At 38.4% G+C, this 24877-nt stretch overlaps 1 protein-coding gene across 1 annotated transcript in view; it reads right to left on the reverse strand.

Moving 5' to 3' along the window:
• Nucleotides 1-24877, reverse strand: part of FAM120C (family with sequence similarity 120 member C) — a 118399-nt gene that overhangs the window by 72601 nt on the left and 20921 nt on the right. The window contains exons 2-4 of the mRNA XM_020284870.2: nt 11042-11288; nt 9693-9775; nt 5641-5769 (exon numbers count right to left, since the gene is read on the reverse strand). Of these exons, the coding sequence (XP_020140459.2) occupies nt 5641-5769; nt 9693-9775; nt 11042-11288 (459 nt within the window). The remainder of the gene's footprint in view (nt 1-5640; nt 5770-9692; nt 9776-11041; nt 11289-24877) is intronic.

Raw genomic sequence — 24877 nt, forward strand, 5'->3', positions numbered from 1 at the left:
AGGCGGGCGGATCCTTTGAGCTCAGGAGTTTGAGACCAGCCTGAGCAATAGCGAGACCCTGTCTCTATTATAAATAGAAAGAAATTAATTGGCGAACTAATATATATAGAAAAAATTAGCCAAGCATGTTGGCGCATGCCTGTAGTCCCAGCTACTTGGGAGGCTGAGGCAGGAGGATTGCTTGAGCCCAGGAGCTTGAGGTTGCTGTGAGCTAGGCTAATGCCACGGCACTCACTCTAGCCTGGGCAATAAAGTGAGATTCTGTCTCCAAAAAAAAAAAAAAAAAAGAAAATATATAAAGATGAATCAAATGGAAATTTTAGGACTTACAAATATAATAACCAATTTATTTTAAAAACTCTGAATGGGCTCTATATCAGAATAGAGATGACAGAGGAAAAAGTCAGTGAAGTTGATGATAGATAAATAGCAATTATCTACTGTGTAAAACAGAGAAAAATAATTAACAACAAAAAAGAATAGAGTATCAGGGATCTATGGGATAATACCAAAAGGTCTAACAATGGTGTCATTGAAGTCACAAAAGGAAAGGAGAGAGAATGTGGGGCAGAAAATCTATTTGAAGAAATAATAGCTGAAAAGTTCCCAAATTTAGTGAAAGACAAGCTTAAGAGATTCAAGAAGTTCAGCAAACTCTAAATAGTATAAATTCAAAGAAATCCACGCTAGACACATCGCTGGCAAATGCTATCAATTAAAGAAGAATTACCACCATTTCTGCACAATCTCTTCCAAAAACAAAAGAGGAAGGAACACTTTCCAACTCATTTTATGAGCCCAGCATTACCTTGATAACCAAACCAGACCAAGACAGCACAAAAAAAGTACAGACCAATATCCCTCATGAAAATAAATACAAAAGTACTCAATGAAATACCAGTAATTCAAATCCAGCAATACGAAAAATGAATAATACACCATTACCATGTCATGGGCATATAGGGATGGTTCAATATTCAAAAAGCAATTCAAAATAATAATAAAGAAGAAAATAAAGAAGAAAAATAACATGACCCTATCAATAGACATAGAAAATGTATTTGACAAAATACACCATCCATTCATTATAAAAACTCTCAGCAAACTAGGAATAGAGGAGAATTTCTTCAACTTGATAATATATACAAAAACTACAGCTCATATTATACTTAACGATGACTGAATGCTTTCTCTAAAGATCAGGAACAAGACAAGGATATGTACTCTCAGCATTCCTGTTCAACGTCATTTGGAAATCCTAGAGTGCAGTAAGTCAAGGGGAAAAAAAGCATGCAGATAGCAAAACAAAGAAATAAAACTGTCCCTATATACAGATAACAGGATCACCCATACAAAAAATCCCAAAATATCTATGAAAAAACTCTAAGAACTATTAAGTGACTTTAGATAGATCACAGGATATAAGGTCAACACATAAAAATCATCACATTTGTATATATTAGCAATGAACAATTAGAAATTGAAATGAAGAAAACAATATTCTTTATAATAAGCGTCTCAAATATGAAATACTTAAGTATAATATTAAAAAACTGTGTACAAGACTTGCATACTAAAAATTATAAAACTTTTAGCTAATGAAAGAAATAAAAAAAGACCCCAAATAAGGCATATTAAAGGGCCGGGTGCAGTGGCTCACGTCTGTAATTCTAGTACTTTGGGAGGCCGAGACGGGAGGATCACTTGAGGTCAGGAGTTTGAGACCAGCTTGAGCAAGAGTGAGACCCTGTCTCTACTAAAAATAAAAAAAAATTTGCTAGGTGTGGTAGTACAGGCCTATATTCCCAGCTACTTGGGAGACTAAGGCAGGAGGCTTGCTTGAGCCCAGAAGTTTCAGGTTGCTGTGAGCTAAGCTGATGCCACAGCACTCTAGCCTGGGCAACAGACCAAGACCAAGACTCTATCAAAAAAGGCATATTATATCCATGAGTTCAAACACTCACCAAATTCATGTATGTATTTAACACAATTCCAATCATAATCCCAGCAGGATTTTTTTTTTTATAGATATAGGCTAGGTTATTTTAACATTTATATGGAAAGGCAAAGGAACAAAAATAAACAAAATAATATTCAAAAAGAATAAAATTGGAGGAATCACTACCCAATTTTAAGATTTACAATAAAGCTACAGTAATCAAGTCAGTGTGCTATTGGTGAAAGGATAGACACATAGATCAACTGAAAAAAATAAAGTACAGATATAGACCCACAAAATTATGGCCAATTGATTTTTGACAAAAGTGCAAAGGGAATTCAATAGAGAAAAGATCACCTTTTCAACAAACTATATGTGGGAATAATTGGACATCCATATGAAAAACAAACAAAACCCCTCACACTTTATATAGAAATGAACTAAAAATGTAAAATATAGAACTATACTATTTTTATAAGACAACAGGAGAAAATTATCATGCCTGTGGTTAGGCAATGAGTTCTTAGATGTCACACCAAAAAAACATTATCCATAAAAGATAAATATTAATGAAAATTAACAACTTGTTCTGCAAAAGATGCTGTTAAACTAATTAAAAGACAAACTATGAACTGGGAGGAAATGTTTGTAAACCAGATATCTGACAAAGGACTCGTATGCAGAATATATAAACTCTCAGAACTCAACAGTAAGTAAAAGAACAAACTAATTTTAAAAAGAGGTAAAAGACTGTTTGTGAACAGATCATTCACCAAAGAGGATATACGGATGGAGTAAGCACAAGAAAAAAATGTTCATCATTCATCATCGGGAAATGCAAATTACAACTACGATGAGCTATTACTATGTATTATTAGAATGGCTATAAAAATTATTGACAAACAGGCTGGGCACGGTGGCTCACACCTGTAATCCTAGCACTCTGAGAGGCCAAGGCGGGCGGATTGCTCGAAGTCAGGAGTTTGAAACCAGCCTGAGCAAGAGCGAGACCCCGTCTCTGTTATAAATAGAAAGAAATTAATTGGCCAACTAATATATAGAGAGAAAAAATCAGCCGGGCATGGTGACACATGCCTGTAGTCCCAGCTACTCGGGAGGCTGAGGCAGGAGGATTGCTTGAGCCCAGGAGTTTGAGGTTGCTGTGAGCTAGGCTGATGCCACGGCACTCACCCTAGCCTGGGCAACAGAGCGAGACTATGTCTCAAAAAAAAAAAATATTGACAATCTATTGTACAACATGGTGACTATAGTTAATAACAATGTATTGTATTCTTGAAAATTACTAAAAGAGTATATTTTAAGTGTTCTCACCAGAAAAAAATGAAAATTGTGAGGTAATACATATGTTAATTAGCTCAATTTAGCCATTCCACAATGTATACATATTTCAAAACAATATCTTGTACATGATAAATATATACAATTTGTATTTGTCAATTTACTTTCTTTCTTTCTTTCTCTTTGTCTCTCCTTCCTTCCTTCCTTCCTTCCTTCCTTCCTTCCTTCCTTCCTTCCTTCCTTCCTTCCTTCTTTCCTTCCTTCCTTCTTCTTTTCTCTCTCTCTTTCTTTCTTTCTTTCTCTCTCTCTCTCTCTCTCTTTCTCTCTCTCTCTCTCTCTCTCTCTCTCTCTCTCTCTCTCTTTCTTTCTTTCTTTCTTTCTTTCTTTCTTTCTTTCTTTCTTTCTTTCTTTCTTTCTTTCTTTCTTTCTTTCTTTCTTTTTCTTTCTTTCGAATCAGGGGTCTCATTATGTTGCCCACACTGGTCTCAAACTCCTGGCCTCAAGTGATCCTCCTGCCTCAGGCTCCCAAAGTGCTGGGATTACAGACGTGAGCCGCCACACCCAGCTGTATTTGTCAATTAAAAACTAAATTAAAAAAATACTGATAATACCAAATGCTTGTAAAGAATAGAACAGCTACTCTGTAAAATGGTTTGGCAGGGTCTTATAAATTTAAACATACACTTACCATATTACCCAGAAACCCCACTCCTAGGTATTTATTTACAGTAGGGAAATGAAAACCTATGTTCATATAACAACTTATATACAAATGTTCATATGAGCTCTATTCATAACACCAAAATTTGGAATCAACCTAAATTTCCTTTAAGTGGTAAATGGATAAACAAACTGTGGTATATCCATATAGTAAATATTACTCAGTAATAAAAGGAATGAATTATTGATACATGTAATATGTAACAACTTAGAAGAATCTCAAAGGCATTATGTCGAATGAAAGAAGCCATTCTCAGGCTGGGTACGGTGGCATACGCCTGTAGTCCCTGATACTTTGGAGGCTGAGGCAAGAGGATCGCTTGAGCCCAGGAGTTTGAGGTTGCAGTGAGCTACAATGACACCACTGCACTCTAGCCAGGGCAACAGAGTAAGACTCTGTCTCAAAAAAAAAAAAAAAAAAAAAAAAGGAAAGAAAAGAAAAGAAAAACACAGTTTAAGCATAAATCAAATTGTTAAAAGCAAAACATATCTTCATAATTTTTAGTTTCATTTTGTAATATAAAATCCCAGTTGAGCCCTTTTTCCACCATTAACAATGAAATTTTGATTCTTATTTTATGTGGACTCACTTTAAGTAGTCTTCTTCATTGTCCATTATCCTCTACTGAGCAAGACCACTTTTATGTTAAAATATACAGATGCTCCTTGATTAACAATGGGGTTACATCATGATAAACCCATTGTAAATTGAAAATATCATAAGTTGAAAATGCATTTAATATACCTAACCTACCAAACATCATAGCTTAGTTGGGCCTACCTTAAAAATGCTCAGAATGGTTATGTTAGCTAAAGTTGGGCAAAATCATCTAACGCAAAGCCTATGTTATAATAGTGTTGAATATCTCATGTAATTTATCAAATACTGTACTGAAAGTGAAAAACAGAATGAATGCATGGGTACTCAAAAGACATTTTCTACTGAATGTGTATTGCTTTTGCACCATTGTAAAGTTGAGAAATCTTAAGTTGAACCACCATAAGTGGTGGCCTGTGTATATACTGAAACAAAAAAAGACTAGAAGGACACATGCCTGAGTGGTAACTATAACAAGTTGTTTCAGGGTAATGAGATTGTAAGTGACTTGTTTTCTTTATTTTCTAAGTTTTCCAGAACAGCCTTGTCTTACTTTAATCATCAGTAGAAAAAAGGTAAAGAACCCTTTCAATTCACATTTAGTAATTTTTTTTTTATTTTGGCATATTATGGGGGTACAGATTTTAAGGTTTCAATAAATGCCCATTTCCCCCCTCCCCCCACAAGTCTGAGTCTCCATCATGACCATCGCCCAGATGGTGCACATCTCATTCATTATGTATGTATATACCCGCCCCCTCCCCCCTCACCTGCCCAATACCCTATTACTGTAGTACCTATGTGTCCACTTAGGTGCTACTCAGTTAATACAAGTTTGCTGGAGAATATATCTGGTGCTTGTTTTTCCATTCTTGGGATACTTCACTTAATAGTAATTTTTTAAAGGAAATTTTGGGGCTCTGGTCTGTAAGCATGTAGAAGACATGCAGGTAGGAGCAAAGATATTAGGTATCATAGTAGGAGCAAAGATATTAGGTATCATGATCAGGAGACATGAGACCTGCTGGTGTTGTAGGAAAAGTAAGACAACTGGCTGCTCTGAGGAAGGGGAATCCCAGCTCACCTGAGACTGTTTGAAAACATCCTTCCCAACCACATCCAGGTTTGAGGGGTCTTTGATGGAACTAACGTACTCGGAAACAGCCTTGATCACCACGTCACAGGGAGGAAGAACCAGCTGATGAGCCCGGACCTAGAAAAGGCACAATAAGCATGGAACACTGACATCAAAGATAGATCACTAAGAAAAAGGGTGAGGTGAGGGAGGAGATGGGGAATTCAAATTCAGTAAATCTAAATCCACTGAGAGAGAGTTAAAATTATTTTCTTTAAAAATAGCTTTCCCCCCTAATTCTCAGTACAGAATACTTGGCAAAAATCAAAAAGTATGCAGAGATAAAAGCCTATCATTCATAATTCTCCTACAGAGATAACTACTGTTTTATAACACTGTCATAATTAATCAGTTTCTTTCATGAGATATTTTGACTGCTTCCAATTTTTTTTGTTTTTTTGATATAGGCTCTTGCTCTGTTTCCTGAGCTAGGGTACAGTGGTGTCTTCTTAGCTCACTGCAACCTCAAACTCCTGGGCTCAAGTGATCCTCTTAGCTCAACCTCCCACGTAGCTAGAACTACAGGTGTATGCTACCATGCCCAGCTATTTATTTTTTTATCTTTTATAGAGCCAGGGTCTCACTATGTTTCCCAGGCTGGTCTCAAACTCCTGGCCTCAAGCAATCCTCCCACCTTGGCCTCCCCAAATGGTAGCATTATAGGTATAAGCCACTGTACTCGGCCCCTACTTCCAATTTTTAGCTACTAAAAGTAATGTTGTAATGTGCAGACCATGTTTGGATCCTGATTTGAACTACTAAATGGCCTTTTTCAGATAATCAGGAAAATCTGGAAATGGACTAGATATTAAGATGATACCAAAAAATTAGCATTAATTTTGTTAGTAGTAATAATGGCATTGTGCTTAAGTAAGAACATACCCAAGTGTTTCAGAGATGCATACTGAAGAATGTGGGAGTGAAATGACTTGAAGTTTGGCATTTGCTTTAAAATATATTAGCAACAACAAAACCCAGCAAGTGTAGCAAAATCTTGATAACTGTTGGATCTGAAAGATGTTACAATTGTAGTTAACTATATTATTATGTTATTTTCTCTACTTTTGTGATGCTTGGCAATTTTAAAAAGAAAAATTTTTAATGCTATCATGATATGTAGGTATGATTTCTTGCCCACTTTCTAATTATTTAATTACAAGCTTCCTCAAACTATAATTACTGGGTCAACGGGCATAAACTTCTTAAAGGCTTCTGATATAAATTATTTTGCCAAAAGGCCGTGTACCATTCATTCCTTTAACAAATATTTACTGCCTACTATGTGCCAGACACTGTCCTAGGCACCAAGGACACAGCAGTAAACAAGACAGACAAAAATCCTTGCCCTCATGGGAGCTTAAATTCTATTGTAGGTATGTTAGGAGGGTGATGGGAATTAAACAAAATAAATAAGTAAAATGTATAGTGTGCTAGCTGTAGATAAGTGCTATGGACAAAATATTAGTAAAGAAAGGGCTAGAGAGTGCAAGTGTGTATGTTCATGCATGTGCATGATCAGGAAAGGCCTCACTGAGATAAAGACAACTGAGAAAACCTCTAGGAGTGAGGAAATAGCTATGTGGGAAGTAAAAGCATTCTAATTAGAGAGAATGGTAAGTGCAAAGGTTCTAAGAGCAAAAGAAAAGAAAAATGAAATCAGAGATATAACAGGGGCTAGATAATACAGGGCTCTGTAGGCCATGTTAAGGATTGGGTGAGTGACATAATGAGCCTTTGGAGAATTTTGAATAGATAAGTGACATGATCTTAGTTTTTTTAAAAGGATCACTCTGCTATCATATTGAGAATAAGGCCTGGCGCGGTGGCTCATGCCTATAATCCTAGCACTCTTGGAGGCCGAGGTGGGAGGATCGCTTGAGCTCTGGAGTTCGAGACCAGCCTGAGCAAGAGCAAGATCCTGTCTCTACTATAAATAGAAAAATTAGCTGGGCATAGTGGTGCATGCCTGTAGTCCCAGGTACTCAGGAGGCTGAGGCAGGAGGATCACTTGAGCCCAGGAGTTTGAGGTTGCTGTGAGCTAGGCTGATGCCATGGCACTCTAGCCCGGGCAATGGAGTGAGACTCTGTTTCAGGGGGAAAAAAAAGAGAATAAATGGGAGTGGAGGGGTGTAAGCAGAACGCCATCAGTTAGAAAGCTGTTACATAATAATATTGAGGTCAGAAATAATGGTGGCTAGACCAGAGTAATAGCAGTGCAAACAGTGAGAAGAGAAAGAGAAGTCAGGATGACCTCAAGGTTTTTAGCCTAAGGAACTGGAAGGATGAAGTTGCCAACAACAAAAATAAGAGAGACTGTGGGAGGAGCAGGTTTAAGGGAGTTTCCATTTGGATATATTACTTTGAGATGCCTATTAGGTAAGTAAATGAAGATATTTAATAGGCAGTTAGATATTAGAATCTGGAGTTTAAGGGAGAGGTCAGAGCTGGCGACATAAACTTAAGAGTCATCAATGGACAGATGGTATATTTAAAGTCATGAGATGGGATAAGATCAATCCAGTGTAGATAGAAAAGAGAAGGAAACCAGGATGGAACCCTGGGACACTCTACAGTTAAGAAGTAGAGAAGAAGACAAGGAAGCAGCAAAAGAGATTGAGGAGAAGCAGCAGTCAGTGAGGTAGGGAGGAAACCAGAAGAAAGTTGTGTCCTTAAAGCCAAGTGAACAAAGCGTTCTAAGGAGCAAGGAGTGAGCAACTGTGTCAAATACTGCCAAATGGTCAAGTAATGTGAAAACTAAGAGCTGGCCACTGAATTTATTAACTTGGAGATTATTGGTGACCTTGTCAAACAAAGGCAATTTTAGCAAATCAGACTGAAGAGAAAACAGGGGAAGGAGATAGTATGCAGCTCAAGTATAGACAACTCTTTAGAGGAGCTAGTTATAAAAAGAAATATGGAGCAGTACCTTGGCATGGGGAGTGAGGTCAAGAGTGGGTTTTTGTTTTATTTTTTAAGATGGATACATGCTTGTACATCCAATATAAAGAGCCAATAAAGAGGAAAACTGATGATGCAGGAGAAGGGGGTAACTGACACCCTTAAGTTGGCAAAAGGAGATGGGATCTGGGTATGGTGGTGCATGCCTGCAATTCCAGCTACTGGGGAGGCTGACGCAGGAGGATGACTTGAGCCCAGGAGTTCAAGGTTGCAGTCATCAGGCCAGTGAATAGCCATTGTACTCCAGCCTGGGCAACACAGCGAGACTCTGTCTCTAAAAAACATTAAAATAAATAAATAAAAGGAAATGGGAGTTAGTGTAAGTGCAGGGAGTTAGCCTTAGGTAAGAACATGGCCAGGTCAGCCACAGTTAACAGGAGAAGATGTGGGCACAGAGATCCATGTAGGTTAGATGAAGAGATGGTGGGAGCTTGTAGAAATTCTCTTCCCATTGCTTTTATTTTCTCAGTAAAATAGGAGGTGAGGTCATGAACTGAGAGTGAGGAGATGAGGAGGAAGTATTAGAGGCTTAAGGAGGGAGGAGAAGCTATAAAATAGTTACCTAGGAGAGTGAAAGAACTGGGGAAATAGAATATAATTGCCAACTTACACTACCACTGAAGTATATGAGGGTATCAGTATTGCCACAGCCTTGATAGGAGTGGGTACACTCATTTTTCAATATTTGCAAAACTGTTCAGTTATAAAAATCACAATGCTCATTTAATTTACATGTCTGATCACTAGTGAGGTTGATCATTTAGTCACTGTATTTCCTCTTTTGTGAATTTTCTGCTTCTGTCCTTTGTTCATTATTTCCTTATTAGGGAATTAGCATTTTTCTTCTAGATTTGTATGAATTCTTGAGATATTAAGCGTATTGATATTAAGCGTATTGATAACTAATTTTTTAAGCGTATTGATAACTAATTTTTTATCTATATGTGAAATATTTTAATTTTAAGAAGATAATTATTCCATTAAAACTACTATCAAAACCAGATGTATCTTAATCCATACAAGCAGGAAATGAGGAACATTACCTTAAGTGATGCAAGAGGATGTTCTGGTCCCAAGAGGCTCCAGTGAAAAGCAGCCAGGTCCTCATCTGGGAGAATGTGGTTACCTATAAAGTACATTTGTCATTTATTGACTATACAAAAGTTCTTAGAATCTCCAGGCCATGAAAGAGGTCCTAAGAGAGAAAATGATCAAATAATTCATATAGGTCTATATTTTTAATGTAATAATTACAGTAGCTGTGTGTTGATTATCTATCATGTATTGTATGCATTATACGTATCATCTTTAAAATGACCATGCATGGTGGTATTTTTATCCCCATTTTACAGATAAGGAAACTGAGATTTGGACAAGTTTGATGACTTGGCCCAATGTGGTCCGGCCAATAAGTACACACACCAGGATAAGAAGCTAGGACTGTCTGACTCCAAAGTCCATGCTGTTACCTATCACCTAGTCATGATGCCTTTTAGAATAGCAGCCACCAATTACTAACTGCCTAATAAGTGCTGAGCATTTGGTATATCTCATTTCATTTAACCTTACCAATAACACCATGAGGTATTATTATTCCCATTTCACAGAGGAGGAAACTGAAAACAGGGAGGTGTGACTTCCATGAGTTGCCCAAGGCCTAATTCCAAAATTTGTGCTGAGTTTATTACATTATCCAAACTCATGTTCTTTGGGATTATAGAGCAGAGGTCACACATGAGACAGGATATTTACCTTCATGCTGTTAGTACTTGGAAAACCAATTCAAAACATAACTCTCTGTAATTTACTTTGAAATACATCTTAAAAAGATAGATTGATGGATGGATAGAAGAAGGGATATATGATAAAGCAAGTATAGTAAAATGTTAATGGCAGAATACAAGTGGTGGATATGGGGTTTTCATTGTAAAATTCTTTCAATTTTGCTATATGTTTGGAAATTTTCATAAGATATTAGCAGAAAAGAAAGAAAGAGAAAAACATAATCAACAATTTGTGTTCCTGATCTAAATGTAGACATTGGGGAAGAAATGCTGATGTTATGAGTGGGACACCAAAGTTGTCTAGGGCTAGTAAAACATTTGGCTTCAGATAGTACTCAGCATAAAATGCTTATGAAATGTAACAAAAGAAAAAGTTTTACAAGAATCAAAATAATGTTCTGGAATATCCATAAGACAAACATGCTGAGTTTTAGTGTAGTCTACTAAGTAGCCCAAAAGTCTGCTGGGTTTTCCCCAGCACAGTGTTTGGCATGAGGACTTTAAAAATATAAATCCAATGATGACAGGTTAAATCATCTAGTTTTCAGCTCTTAATATTGGAAGAGGAAACTACCAATCACTGGAGTCTCTTCCTTTGGTCTACCTACCTAGCAGTGCAGCAAATATGGGAAAACTCATTCGCTTCAGGCCCAGTTGCTTGGCCACCTCCTGCATCAGGAACTGGTTGGTAGTGAGGTTCTTCCCATTCCAGCTCAGCTTCAGAGCATGGGAACTATAGTAAAAGGGAATATTGTACAGAGCATACTCGGAGTCATGAGCAAGAAGGCCATGGAAGCCATTTTCCCTGAAAAAAGCCACCACTTCCAAATGGTGGTCTTCAAGGCTCTGAAAGACCTAGGAGGGAAGAAAAGAACATGTCATGCCACAGAAGCTGATTTGTATTTTGTTAGAAGTCAGGAAGGTTAATAACTGTTAAAATTTGATGAAATTTAGGATTACATGTGGCTGAATAGAATACTCTTAAAAAAACTAAACAAAACAAAAACCCTCTCCTACGCTACACCCTGACTATTCTTGTAAACATAGTGCAGACAGCATTATACATGTATTCATTCAAACGTCCTTTTTTGACTCCTTTCACTTGGCCTTAGGCCATTGAAATTAGAATACTAAAATTAACACAGTATATATTGCTCAAGTTTTTACTTCTAAACAAGAACTGAAGAGACTTTTGTTAGAAAGATAGTAAAGCTATTATTTATTGCTTGGCATCTACTATGTGCTGAATGTATTTTACATACATTATTTCATTGTCAGAACAACCATGGCAAGGTACATACAGATGAAAAACTTAGATGTGGAAATAAATACAGAAATCTAAGTTCATCTAACTCTTTTTCTTAAAAGACCTTGCTTTTTTTTCTTAGGAGCATCTTAGATCTCAGGGCACCCAAATTAGGGCTCTTCCAACAGACAGGGGTCACAAACTTCACCCTATTTTAGAAATGGGAAACTAAGGCTTCAAGAGATTGGCTGCCCTCAATGCTGCAGACATAATGAGTGAGTGGTATACAGGATTCAAACCCAGGCTAATCCGACTCCAGAATGCATACTTCTATTGTACCAGGCTTCTTCCTAGAGAGCACTATTTTTTATGTAACAGAGGCAGACTGTTAAGTACTCTTCCTACATATGCCTCTATTGCTACACTTGAAGCATACAGAAATCATCTGTATACTGGCTCAATCAGACTAAGTTCCTTGACTACAGAGAGTTTACTTCTGTATTCCTGGCTCCCTCATAAGACCTGGTACATAGTAATATTAATAATAATGGCAAACAGATAATGAATATGTAATGTGCGCTAAGCAATGCTCCAAGTACTTAACACGCATTAATTCATTTAATACTCACAACAACCTTATGAGGCCATAACTATTATTATTATCCCCATTTTACATTATTATCCCAAAGGTCATTTGGCTAGAAGAAGCAAAGCCCAGATTTTGACTCTTAGAGCCCATGGACCTTGATAGTTTTGTTCAATTCATAACCTATTTTTCATTTAAGTTATAAAGGAATGGTAGTTTTCTGTAGTCTAACAGGAATTTCAATGCATTAAACTTTTGCCACACTATGGAATAAGACTCTAGTCACAGTTGATAGTCATGTCACAGACAAGGGGAGTGACATTGGTAAGCAGACAGTGAAACAAGGTTTGTACTTGTTTGACATCCAGCCAAAGGAACAAAAAAGTATTGCAACATATTTACACCTAGAGATATGATTAACTCCAGCTGTGTCAGGGTAGGAGTATAGTTTTATGCTGTCCCCTGAAGGTAGTTTCTTCTGGCCTATCTCTCATACAAGTCACTGGTTGAGCATCCATGTACCTTGTACCAGGCATAGTTGCTAAGTGTGATATGTTCTACCTCATCATAACAATCTGACCATATAGACATTATAAGCCCTATTTTACAGATGAGGAAATTGAGGCTCAGAGAAGTGAAGTGCCATGTTCAGAGCTATAGAGCTGGAAAATAGCAACCTGGGTCAGACTGACACCAACGTCTATGATCTTTCTGCTACAACACATAATCTTTAGCTGGGTCTGAAGCTGATTAAAGTGATGTCAACTCCAGAAAGCCAAGGACTACTGATTTTTAACTAATCTGGTGGCTCTTAAAATATGAGGAATGTAAATCATGATCACCTGGAGAGCTTTTTGAAACTATAAAAACGTCCTCACTTCAGATCTGCTGAAACAATTTCCTGACTATGATCCAAATAGCTATATTTTTTAATATTGCAGAGTGGATAACAACAGAGGAGGAGGGGGAGGAGGGGGAGGAGAGGGAGGAGGAGGGGGAGGAGGAGGGGGAGGAGAGGGAGGAGATGGCTATATTTCAAAATAGTTTTCAGTAGGTTCTCATGAATACCTCCAATTAAGATCCATTGAACTAATTCAATTATTCATTTTATTGCTTAGGCAACTGAGGCCTAGAAAAGATGAATGAGTTAACATGATTATCTAGCTAATTTGCAGCAGAACCAAGATTAAAACAAGTCTCATGATTCCAGGTATAGGACTTCTTTCACTATATCTTTTGGAGTAGGTAATGGAAAATAATAGAGTAAGAATTTCACAAATCTCTCTCACAATTCCCCAACATCCTACTCCTACCAGGCCAATTTCCTAACTACCTATTTCCAAAATTACTCCTGTTTCCTGTCTTTGCTCACTTGGTCTCCCTGCCTAGAATGCTTTATTGTGTCTCTTTCCCAATGTTCCAAGCAGTTTCCATAGGCCTGCCACCTCTTAGACAAATCATTTGATAATTTCCCTCCTCTTCACTCTTATAGCACTGAGACAGATGACATAGTCACAGATCTAATTTGGCAATACCATCATCAAGTTTTAAGATCATAGGTTCTATTTTACTCTTGTGTGCATCCTCCACAGTCCTACATCCTTCCAACTAGGAAGGACGGAGAGCAGGAGTTGACAGGTACAGAATAGTAAAGAAAGTAAAGAAACCTCCTACTGAGGTTGGGAAAAAGAAAAGCAGCCCTGGCAAATGAGAGGGTACTGTCATCTCAGCATTTGACTTCTACAGCAGATACACTGAAGTCACTGGGAAAAGTCTATCTGGATTGCAGGCCATCTACAGCTCAAGTAGCAAAGTATCAATTAAGTACTTACTATGTACCAGGCACTGTTCCAACCCCCCGTTATGTCCATTAACCTTGCAATAACATCATGGGGATTATCTCCATTTTATAGATGAGCAATCAGTGAGGCTCAGAGGTTAGAGAACTTGACCAAAGTCACACAGCTAAAAAGGTAAGATAGCCAATAAACACATGAAAAGATGCTCATCATTAGTTATTACAGAAATACCAGTCAAAACCACAATGAGAAACCAATTCACTCTCACTAGGATGACCATAATTTAAAAAATGGAGGCCAGGTACGGTGGCTCACACCTGTAATCCTAGCACTCTGGGAGGCCAAGGCGGGTGGATCATTTGAGCTCAGGAGTTCAAGACCAGCCTGAGCAACAAACAGTGAGATCTTGTCTCTACTTAAAATAGAAAGAAATTAGCTGGACAACTAAAAATAGAAAAAATTAGCTGGGCACGGTGGCATGTGCCTGTAGTCCCAGCTACCTGGGAAGCTGAGGCAGGATGGCTTGAGCCCAGGAGTTTGAGGTTGCTGTGAGCTAGGCTGACGCCTGGGTACTCTAGCCGGGGCAACAGAGTGAGACTCTCTCTCAAAAATAAATAGATAAAATAAAATAATAGAAAAATTGAAATCCTCATGCATTGCTGCTGGGAATATAAAATGGTGCAGTCACTGTGGAAAACAGTCTGGTAGGTCCTCAAATGATTAAACATAGAGCTAACATATGATCTAGCAATTCCACTCCTAGGTATACACCCAAGAGAATTTTAAAAAACTATGTTCACACGAAAACTTGTACGTGAATGTTTATAGCTGCCTTATCCATAAAGTCAAAAAGTAGGAACAACCCAAATGTCCATCAACTGATGAATGGATAAGCAAACCATACAAAGAAATATCATTAATCCATAAAAAAGGAATGAAGTATTGATTCATGCTACAATGTGAATGAACCCTGAAAACATTATGCTAAGTGACATAAGCCAGACACAAAAAGCCACATATGATTTCTTTTACACAAAATGTGTAGAATAGGCAAATCCCTACAGATGGAAAAATAGATTAGTGGCTGCTGCCAGGGGTTGGGGATAAGGGGCAATAGAAAGTGAACACTACTAGTAGGTACTAGGTTTCCTTTTGAGGTTATAAAAATGTTCTAGAATTAGAGGCAATAGTAGCACAACTCTGTGAATATACTAAACACCACTAAATTGTACACTTTAAAATGGTGAATTTATGGTATATGAATTATATCTTAATTTTTAGAAAGTGAAGCTAGGATTCAAACCCAGCTCTGTTCACAAAGCCCAAGCTCCCTAACCCTCACTTTAACCACTTCGGTAGGCGCTCACCGGCCGCGAACCCTTGCCCACAGCGGGCACTCATAGTCCGCACCATAGTTTGTGCTGTGCATTGACGACAAATCCGTTTTGCTGCTGTGTGATGAGGAAAGCTTTAAAGCACTGAAAGCTTGTTTTACTTTACAGGCAGCTTTACTTGTGATGTAAATCAGAATAGGTAACATATACATATATGTTTTCATTACGTTATTTTTAAATGTTCACAATTTTATTTTGATAAATGAAAAATTAGAAAAGTCATATCATGGCTGTTGGCTAAAGTCGCTGTGCGTGTTCATCTGTGGCTATCGACTATAGTCGAAGCTCATACCGAAGTGGTTAAGAACTTTTTATTATGGAAAAATGTAAACATACAAAGGTAAAGACAATAGCATAATGAATCCCCATGAAAGCATTACCCAGTATTAACTATTATCAAAACTAAATCATTCTTGTTTCATCTACCTTGTCCCCTTCCTTTTATGGCATGTTTAATATATTTTTTACTGTGATTAAAAAGCACATAAAATGTATCATCTTAACTTTTTTTTTTTTTTTTTTTTGAGACAGAGTCTCACTCTGTCACCCAGGCTAGAGTGCTGTGGAGTCAGCCTAGCTCACAGCAACCTCAAACTTTTGGGCTCAAGGGATCCTCCTGCCTCAGCCTCCTGGTTACCTCTGACTACAGGCACACACCACCGTGCCCGGCTAATTTCTTTCTATTTATAGCAGAGATGGGGCCTCACTCTTGCTCAGGCTGCATACTAACCATTTTTTTTTTAATTTTTTTATTTTGGCATATTATGGGGGTACAGATTTTAAGGTTTCAATAAATGCCCATTTCCCCCCTCCCCCCAAAAGTCTGAGTCTCCATCATGACCATCCCCCAGATGGTGCACATCTCACTCATTATCATACTAACCATTTTTAAGTGTACAGTTCAGTTGTGTTAAGGATATTCACATTATTGTGCCACATATCTCCAGAACTTTTTCATCTTGCAAATGTGAAACTCTATACCGGTTAAACAACAACTCCCCTTTTCCCCTCCTCCAGCAACTGGTAACCACCATTCTTCTTTGTGTTTCTATGAATTTGACTACTTTAGATACCTCATATAAATGGAATCATAGAGTATTTGTGACTGACTTATTTCACTTAGCATAACATCCTTGAGGTTCATCTATGTTGTAGCATGTCACAGGATTTCTTTCCTTTTTAAGGCTGAATAATATTACATTGCATGCATATACCACATTTTTTTTGTCCATTCATCATGTGATAGACATTAGGATTGCTTCCAATTCTTTCTTGGCTATTATGAACAGTGCTGCTATGAACATACATATGCAAATATCTCTTCAAGATCTTGCTTTCAATTCCTTTAGATATATATCCAGAAGTGGAATTGCTACTACTATTTTTATTTTTTGAGGAACATCCATGCTGTTTTGCACAGAGGTTGTAGCATTTTACAATCCCACCAATAATGCATAAGGGTTCCAATTTCTCCACATCCTTCTCAACACTTACTTTATGTGTTTGTTTGTTTGTTTTTTATAGTAGCCATCCTAGTGGGTGTGAGATGATATCTTGCTGTGGTTTTCATTTTCATTTCTCCGATGATTAGTGATATTGAATATCTTTTCATATACTATTAGCCATTCTGGCACATTTTGAAACAAATTTCAGACACTAAATCACTTCACCCATAAAATACTTCATTGTTTAACTCTCTTAGATAAGGATTTAAAGAATAATATAACCACAATACTATTATTACACCCAGCAAAATTAACAATAATTTCTTAATATCATAATATCCCATCCCTATTCTATTTTCCATGATTGCTCCTAAAATGTCTTTTGATAGTTGGCTTGTTCAAATTAGGACCCAAATAGAATCCACATGCTATATTTGGTTGATAGGGCTCCTGAAAGGGGCAGCCTTGCTAAAATAACAGGAAAATATCTAATCCTGCAATTTCCTAACATCTAGCTAAAAATCAGTCTAGAGCTCTCTCCTGGCTTTCTCTTCCTAGGTGGCAGGCAAACTGCAGGGACTCTTGTTTTCACAAACATCTGAAAGGAGCTAAAAGACAAAAAGGAAATGTAAATCTTTCTCTTTACATTCATCAGCTCACAGCATTTAGAATTTGTTTTATACCCTCAAGGTGTTCCTTAAGAAGCCCCAGAATGGACAGCAGGGGAGCAAACATCTGCCAGGCCTGTTCCTGCCCAAAACCACATCTCAGGGGCAAAATCACATCCCCTGTGATAAGCCTGACTACATTTCAGAGATGACCAAGTTTCCAGGAACAGAAAAACAGAAGACAGACAGACAACCTGATGTCTTGCAGCAGCCTGCTAATTATTCCACAGCTGCTTCTGTTTCAACTGACAACAATCACTTTTTCTTTCTTTGTCCCCATAAAATCAGCAAGCCATTTACCCTCACTGCTGACACCTCCTTCTCTTTCTTTGGGATGTCAAGCCGTCTCCCTGCTCTTTCTCCCCCTTCTTTCACTCTCCCACTCTCTTTCTCTCCTTTAAGAGGATAAAATAAACATTTTTACTTTTATATATCCTAATCTCTGTGTGAGAAATCTTTCTCCACCTGTGCTGTGAACACCTACTAGGATTTCCACCTAACAGCTCCTAAGTATCTTAATTTATAGCAGTTCCCCTTCCCTTTGTTTAAATGCTATTTATTTTTTGGAAAAAAAAACTTACCTCATTTTATACGTTAGAAAAGCAATATAGATTATTTAACAAATGGTGTTGGGAGTAATTTGAGAAGGAAAAAAAATGGAACCATACCTCACACGTTAACCAGTATATCCCTAAAAATAATAGAAGACACCAATGAGGGAAATTTCATATAATCTCAGAGTGCGGAAAGTTTATGAGAAAATCCAGTAACACAAAAGAAAACAATCAATACTGTTACTACATAAAAATCAAACATTTCCGTAGTATGAATGCATATATGTTCGGCTGATGAATAAGAAAAAATATTGGTGCCATCTATGACACAAGAAACTAGGCCCTAATAAAAAAGAGAAGAAATAAATTATAAATTAAAAAAAAGAAAAAGAAAAAGAAAAAATATTGGGAAAAGTCGATATAAGTAAACTCAAAAGACGAATGATAAACTGGAAAAATTTTGCAACTCATACCACTGAGGGCTAATTTCCTTAATAGAGAAGGGGGGAAAAAACCCCTAACAATCCAAGAGAACATTTCACAAAAAAAGTAAACACAAATAGATCTTAAGTATATAAAAAGATGATCACAAACTCACTCATGATAAGAGAAGTGAAATTTAAAAGAATACTGAAACATGGTATTTCACCTATGAGCAAATAAAGTACTGGTGAGAGAAACAAGCACTTGCAAACATTACTGGTAGGGGTGTAAATGGCACAACTCCTAGGGAGAGCAATTTAGCAAGATCTTTCAAAATTACAAATGCACATACCCTTTAACCCAGCAATTCTGCTTCCAGTGATTTATCTTTTAGATATGTAAAGCACTCAGAACAACAATGCAAATGCTTAAGTGTGAGTAACTGCTTTGCAAATGTACAAAATATTCACTGCAGCATTATTTGTAATAGGTGAAGACCAGAACTAATTAATTGCCTATCTATAAGGAACTAAATTATATGCATACGATGGAATAGTGTGAAACCATAAAAATAACCACAAAACTCTATGTATACATGTAGGAAAATTATAAAAATATATTATATGATAAAAGCAAGGGGTAGAATATTATGTACAGTATGCTGTTTTTTAAAAGGCATTTTTTGTGTAAAATATGTATGTATGTGTAATGTGCACACATATAATATTATTTATATGTATAATTACAAGTATTTGCTTTTATATGCATAATATCTCTGGAAGAATACATAAAAAATTGATAATATTGGTGGTTGCCTCAGGGGAGGAGAACTTAGTGGTTGGGGACAGGAGTAGAATGACATTTTTTTTTGTTTTTTTTTTAGCGTATATCCTTTTGTACCATAAATTGCAATACTTATTCAAAAGATAAAATACAGCTGACTAAAAGCAGTACACGGTGCAAAAAAAAAAAAATCAAACATAGGAGAGTGTACAGTGAAAAGTAAGTCCTTTTACCTCCATTTCCTAGAGGTAACTGCTGTTCAAGGCTCCTACCCTGAAAAGTCTGATTCAGTATGTCTAGGGTCAGGCTGGGAATCTATTTTTTTTATTTCAAAATATTAAGGGGGGGGGCGGAGCAAGATGGCGGACGAATAACACCGCCAGACAGAGTGTCTCTGCAGAAAAGACAGATTCTAGCAGAAATTAGAGGAAAAAAGCAAGAAGACGAGCATACAGCGGACAAGGGCCGTAAGGAGGGGTACCTGAGACTCCGGGAGACTCCAAGGGAGGAGGCTGCGGAGGAGAACTGGAGGCTGAGACCACCGGAGCAGCCCGGACACCAGCGGCAAGGGTACGTGGATTTGCTGTTTCCCCTCCTCTGCATTCGGGACTGCTGGTGGGCTCCCCAGCGGGTGGAGAGACCTGCGGACACCAGCCCAGAGACCGCCAGCGCCTGCCAACGGTGAGCCTGTAGCAGACGTGGCACCAGGTTCCCAACTTCCTCCGGGCACCTCCGTGTGCACAGACCCGAGCCGCGCGGCAGGCGCCATACTGCCTCCTCCTCCCCTCCGCGGACCCTACCCGCGGCTGCCCAGAGAGACAATACAGCCACCAGCCTGAGGCACCTCCAGGGAATGGGACCTTCCTGTTTGGGACCCCGCCCGCCCTCCCAGGTGCTGGTGGCACCGTGTTCCCAGGAAAACGGTGCCGACTCAGAGGCTGAGAGACATAGACCCAGCTTGGGCTCCCTGTGGGTGAATTAGGACCGGAAATGCTCTCCCTGGTGGGAATACAGTTTGAACTCTGGGACCCAGAGGTCGGACCTGCAGACCAGATCCCCTGCACCGAGGGCTAGCATTGCCCGGGGCACAGAAGGGTTATACGTGAACAGCCTACTGAGGTATGTGTCCCTCCAGGGGCGGATCGGCGTCCTAGAGGGCAACCCTCCTCCCAGGAGGAGGCCGTGCGCCCAACCCAGGTGGTGTTCCTGTGCAGGGAACCTCCCCGCCGGCATCACAGTCCGGGGAGGCCTGGTGGCTTCTGGTCTAGCCTGCTGGCAGAGGCCCAGGAGTAGCTGCGGAGTTGGGGAGGGTGGAAAGAAGCGAGGCCCGCTCTAAACTGCAGGTCTCACAGAGCCCCACCCCCACACACAGACTTTCTGGCTGAGTGGGACCATTCCAGCCCCGCCCTGACAGCTTTCCCTGGAAGCAGAGAACAGAACTTTGACCCCTGCTAACGGCCTGAGGGCAGGCTTACCCAACCCAGCTCCACCCAGAATAAGAGCAGATAACAGGACACAAAATCAACAGTATAGCCTGTTCCTCCAAGCAAACGCCACCTACTGACAGGGACGGCATCTTGCACAGCCTTTCCACGGCACCCACTGACTCAATATACAGGGAGTGGTCCAATCTCACCCACAGACACCACGTAACACCTCAGAATCTAAACAAGGTGTGTGAATACCCAAACAATAATCTAAAGGAAAGAAACAACAACTGATCGACATGGGAAGAAATCAGCAAAAGAACTCAGGAAATATGAAGAACCAAACGGAAAACACACCCCCAAAGAGGAGCACCAGCCCCCTAGAAACGGACACCGACCAAAATCAGGCAACCAATATGACAGAAGAGGAATTTCGTATGTGGATCATAAGAACACTCACCCAGCTGCAACAACAACTCAATAACCAACACAAAGAAACCACAAAAAGTCTCCAGGATATGGGAAAAGAAATAGACACATTGAAGAAAAGTGTAACCGAACTCCTGAAAATGAAGAATCAATTCAAGGAACTACAAAATACAGTGGAAAGTCTCAAGAACAGGGTAGATGAAACAGAAGAAAGAATCCCAGAGATTGAAGATAACACCCTCCAATTAAATAAATCAGTCACAGAAATAGAGCAGAGAAACAAGAGAAAAGAGCAAAGCCTACAAGAGCTGTGGGATTATGTGAAGAAACCTAATGTGAGGGTCATAGGGTTACAAGAAGGGGAAGAAGACAACACTCAAGGGTTGGACAAGCTGTTTGAAGATATAATAGAGGAAAATTTCCCAGGCCTTGCTCAAAATCTTGATATACAAGTTCAAGAAGCTCAGAGGACCCCTGGGAGATTCAACGCAAACAGGAAGACGTCACGACATGCAGTCATCAGACTGACCAAAGTATCAACTAAAGAGGCCCTTCTAAGACCTGTAAGACAAAAGAAGCAAGTAACATACAAGGGAAAGCCAATTCGAATAACATCAGACTTCTCTAATGAGACTTTACAAGCAAGGAGAGACTGGGGCCCCATTCTCACTCTTTTGAAACAAAACAATGCCCAGCCTAGAATATTATTCCCTGCAAAACTAAGCTTCGTATATGAAGGAGAAATAAGAACATTCTCAGACAAGCAAAGGCTCAGAGAATTCACCAAGACAAGACCAGCCCTACAAGAAGTACTTAAAACAGCGCTATGCACGGAACATCATAATAATAACCCACGAATATAAAAACAACCAAAACCCAAAGATATTAAAGGCCAGATATTACAATGGCTCAAGACAGAAATCATAGCAACAACATCCAACCCAACAGAATGATCAGTAATCTACCTTACCTATCAGTTCTCTCAATAAATGTGAATGGCTTAAACTCTCCACTCAAGAGACATAGGCTGGCTGAATGGATAAGAAAATACAGGCCAAGTATATGCTGTCTTCAGGAAACACATCTAACCTGCAAGGATGCATATAGACTAAAAATAAAAGGGTGGAGATCAATATTCCAAGCAAAAAGAAGCCAAAAGAAGGCTGGTGTGGCAGTTCTAATTTCAGACGATTTAATTTTTAAACCAACAAAAGTAGTAAAAGACCAAGAGGGTCATTATATATTGGTGAAGGGCACAGTCCAACAAGAAGAGATAACAATTTTAAATATATATGCACCCAACTTAGGTGCACCCAGATTCATAAAGCAAACCTTACTGGAGCTAAGCAAATGGATTAATAGCAACTCCATAATCGCTGGAGATTTCAACACCCCACTGACGGCACGAGACAGATCCTCCAAACAGAAAATTAATAAAGAAATAATGGACTTAAACAAAACTCTAGAACAATTGGGTCTGACAGACATCTACAGAACATTCTACCCAAAATCCACTGAATATATGTTCTTCTCATCAGCTCACGGGACATTCTCTAAGATTGACCATATCCTAGGACACAAAGAAAATCTCAAGAAATTTAAAAAAATAGAAATCATACCATGTACCTTCTCAGATCACAGTGGAATAAAACTAGAAATCAACCCTAACAGAAACACACATTTCTACACAAAAACGTGGAAATTAAACAACCTCCTACTAAATGATTACATCGTAAATGAAGAAATCAACACGGAAATAAAAAAGTTCTATGAAGAAAACGACAATGGAGAGACAAGTTATCAACTCCTCTGGGACACAGCTAAAGCAGTTCTGAGAGGAAAGTTTATCTCCATAAATGCCTATAACCAAAAGACAAGAAGATCACAAATAGACAATCTAATGAAACGACTCAAAGAGCTGGAAAAAGAAGAACAGACCAACCCCAAACCCAGCAGAAGAAGTGAAATCAACAAGATCAAATCAGAACTAAACGAAATTGAAAACAGGGAAGCTATTCAGGAGATTAATAAAACAAAAAGTTGGTTCTTTGAAAAAATAAACAAAATTGACACACCATTGGCTAAGCTAACGAAAAGCAGAAAAGAGAAATCTCTAATAAGCTCCATCAGGAATAAAAAAGGAGATATCACAACTGATCCCAAAGAGATACAAGATACAATTTATGAATACTACAAAAATCTTTATGCACACAAACTGGAAAATGTGGAGGAAATGGACAAATTTCTAGAAACACACAGCCTCCCTAGGCTCAACCAGGAAGAAATAGATTCCCTGAACAGACCAATCTCAACACCTGAAATTGAAACAGCAATTAAAAATCTCCCTAAAAAGAAAAGTCCCGGTCCAGATGGCTTCACACCCGAATTTTACCACACTTACAAAGAAGAACTAGTACCTATCTTGCAGAAACTATTCCACAACATCGAGAAGAACGGAAACCTCCCCGACACCTTTTATGAAGCGAATATTACCCTGATACCCAAACCAGGAAAGGATGCAACAAAAAAAGAAAACTACAGACCAATATCCCTAATGAATATAGATGCAAAAATTTTCAACAAAATCTTAGCTAACCGAATTCAGACACTTATCAAAAAAATAATCCACCACGACCAAGTGGGCTTCATCCCAGGGATGCAGGGATGGTTCAACATACGTAAATCTATAAATGCAATTCAGCACATAAACAGAAGCAAAAACAAAGACCACATGATTCTTTCAATAGATGCAGAAAAAGCTTTTGACAAAATTCAACACCCTTTTATGATACGAACACTTAAGAAAATAGGCATAGAAGGGACATACCTAAAAATGATACAAGCCATATATGACAGACCCATAGCCAACATCACACTGAATGGGGAAAAATTGAAATCATTCCCAATTAGAACTGGAACCAGACAAGGCTGCCCACTATCTCCACTTCTGTTCAACATAGTGCTGGAAGTGTTGGCTACAGCAATGAGACAGGAAAATGGAATCAAAGGTATCCAAATAGAGGCAGAAGAGATCAAACTTTCACTGTTTGCTGATGATATGATATTTTATCTAGAAAACCCCAAGGATTCAACCAAGAAACTCCTGGAACTGATCAATGAATTTAGTAAAGTCTCAGGATACAAAATTAATACACAGAAATCAGAGGCATTCATATACGCCAACAACAATCTAATTGAGAACCAAATCAAAGACTCAATTCCCTTCACAATAGCAACAAAGAAATTAAAGTACCTAGGAATTTACTTAACCAAGGACATAAAAGACCTCTACAGGGAGAACTATGAAACACTGAGGAAGGAAATAGCAGAGGATGTAAACAGATGGAAATCCATACCATGCTCGTGGATCGGCAGACTCAATATCATCAAAATGTCTATACTACCCAAACTGATCTACAGATTCAATGCAATACCTATTAAAATCCCATCAGCATTCTTCACAGATATAGAAAAAATAATTTTACGCTTCGTATGGAACCAAAGAAGACCCCGAATATCAAGAGCAATTCTAGGCAACAAAAACAAAATGGGAGGCATTAATATGCCAGATATCAAACTATACTACAAAGCTGTAGTAATTAAAACAATATGGTATTGGCACAATAACAGGAATATTGACCAGTGGAACATATGTGAGAATCCTGATATAAAACCATCCTCATATAGCCA

Source organism: Microcebus murinus, chromosome X (assembly GCF_040939455.1).
Source record: "Microcebus murinus isolate Inina chromosome X, M.murinus_Inina_mat1.0, whole genome shotgun sequence".
Classification (NCBI taxonomy): domain Eukaryota; kingdom Metazoa; phylum Chordata; class Mammalia; order Primates; family Cheirogaleidae; genus Microcebus; species Microcebus murinus.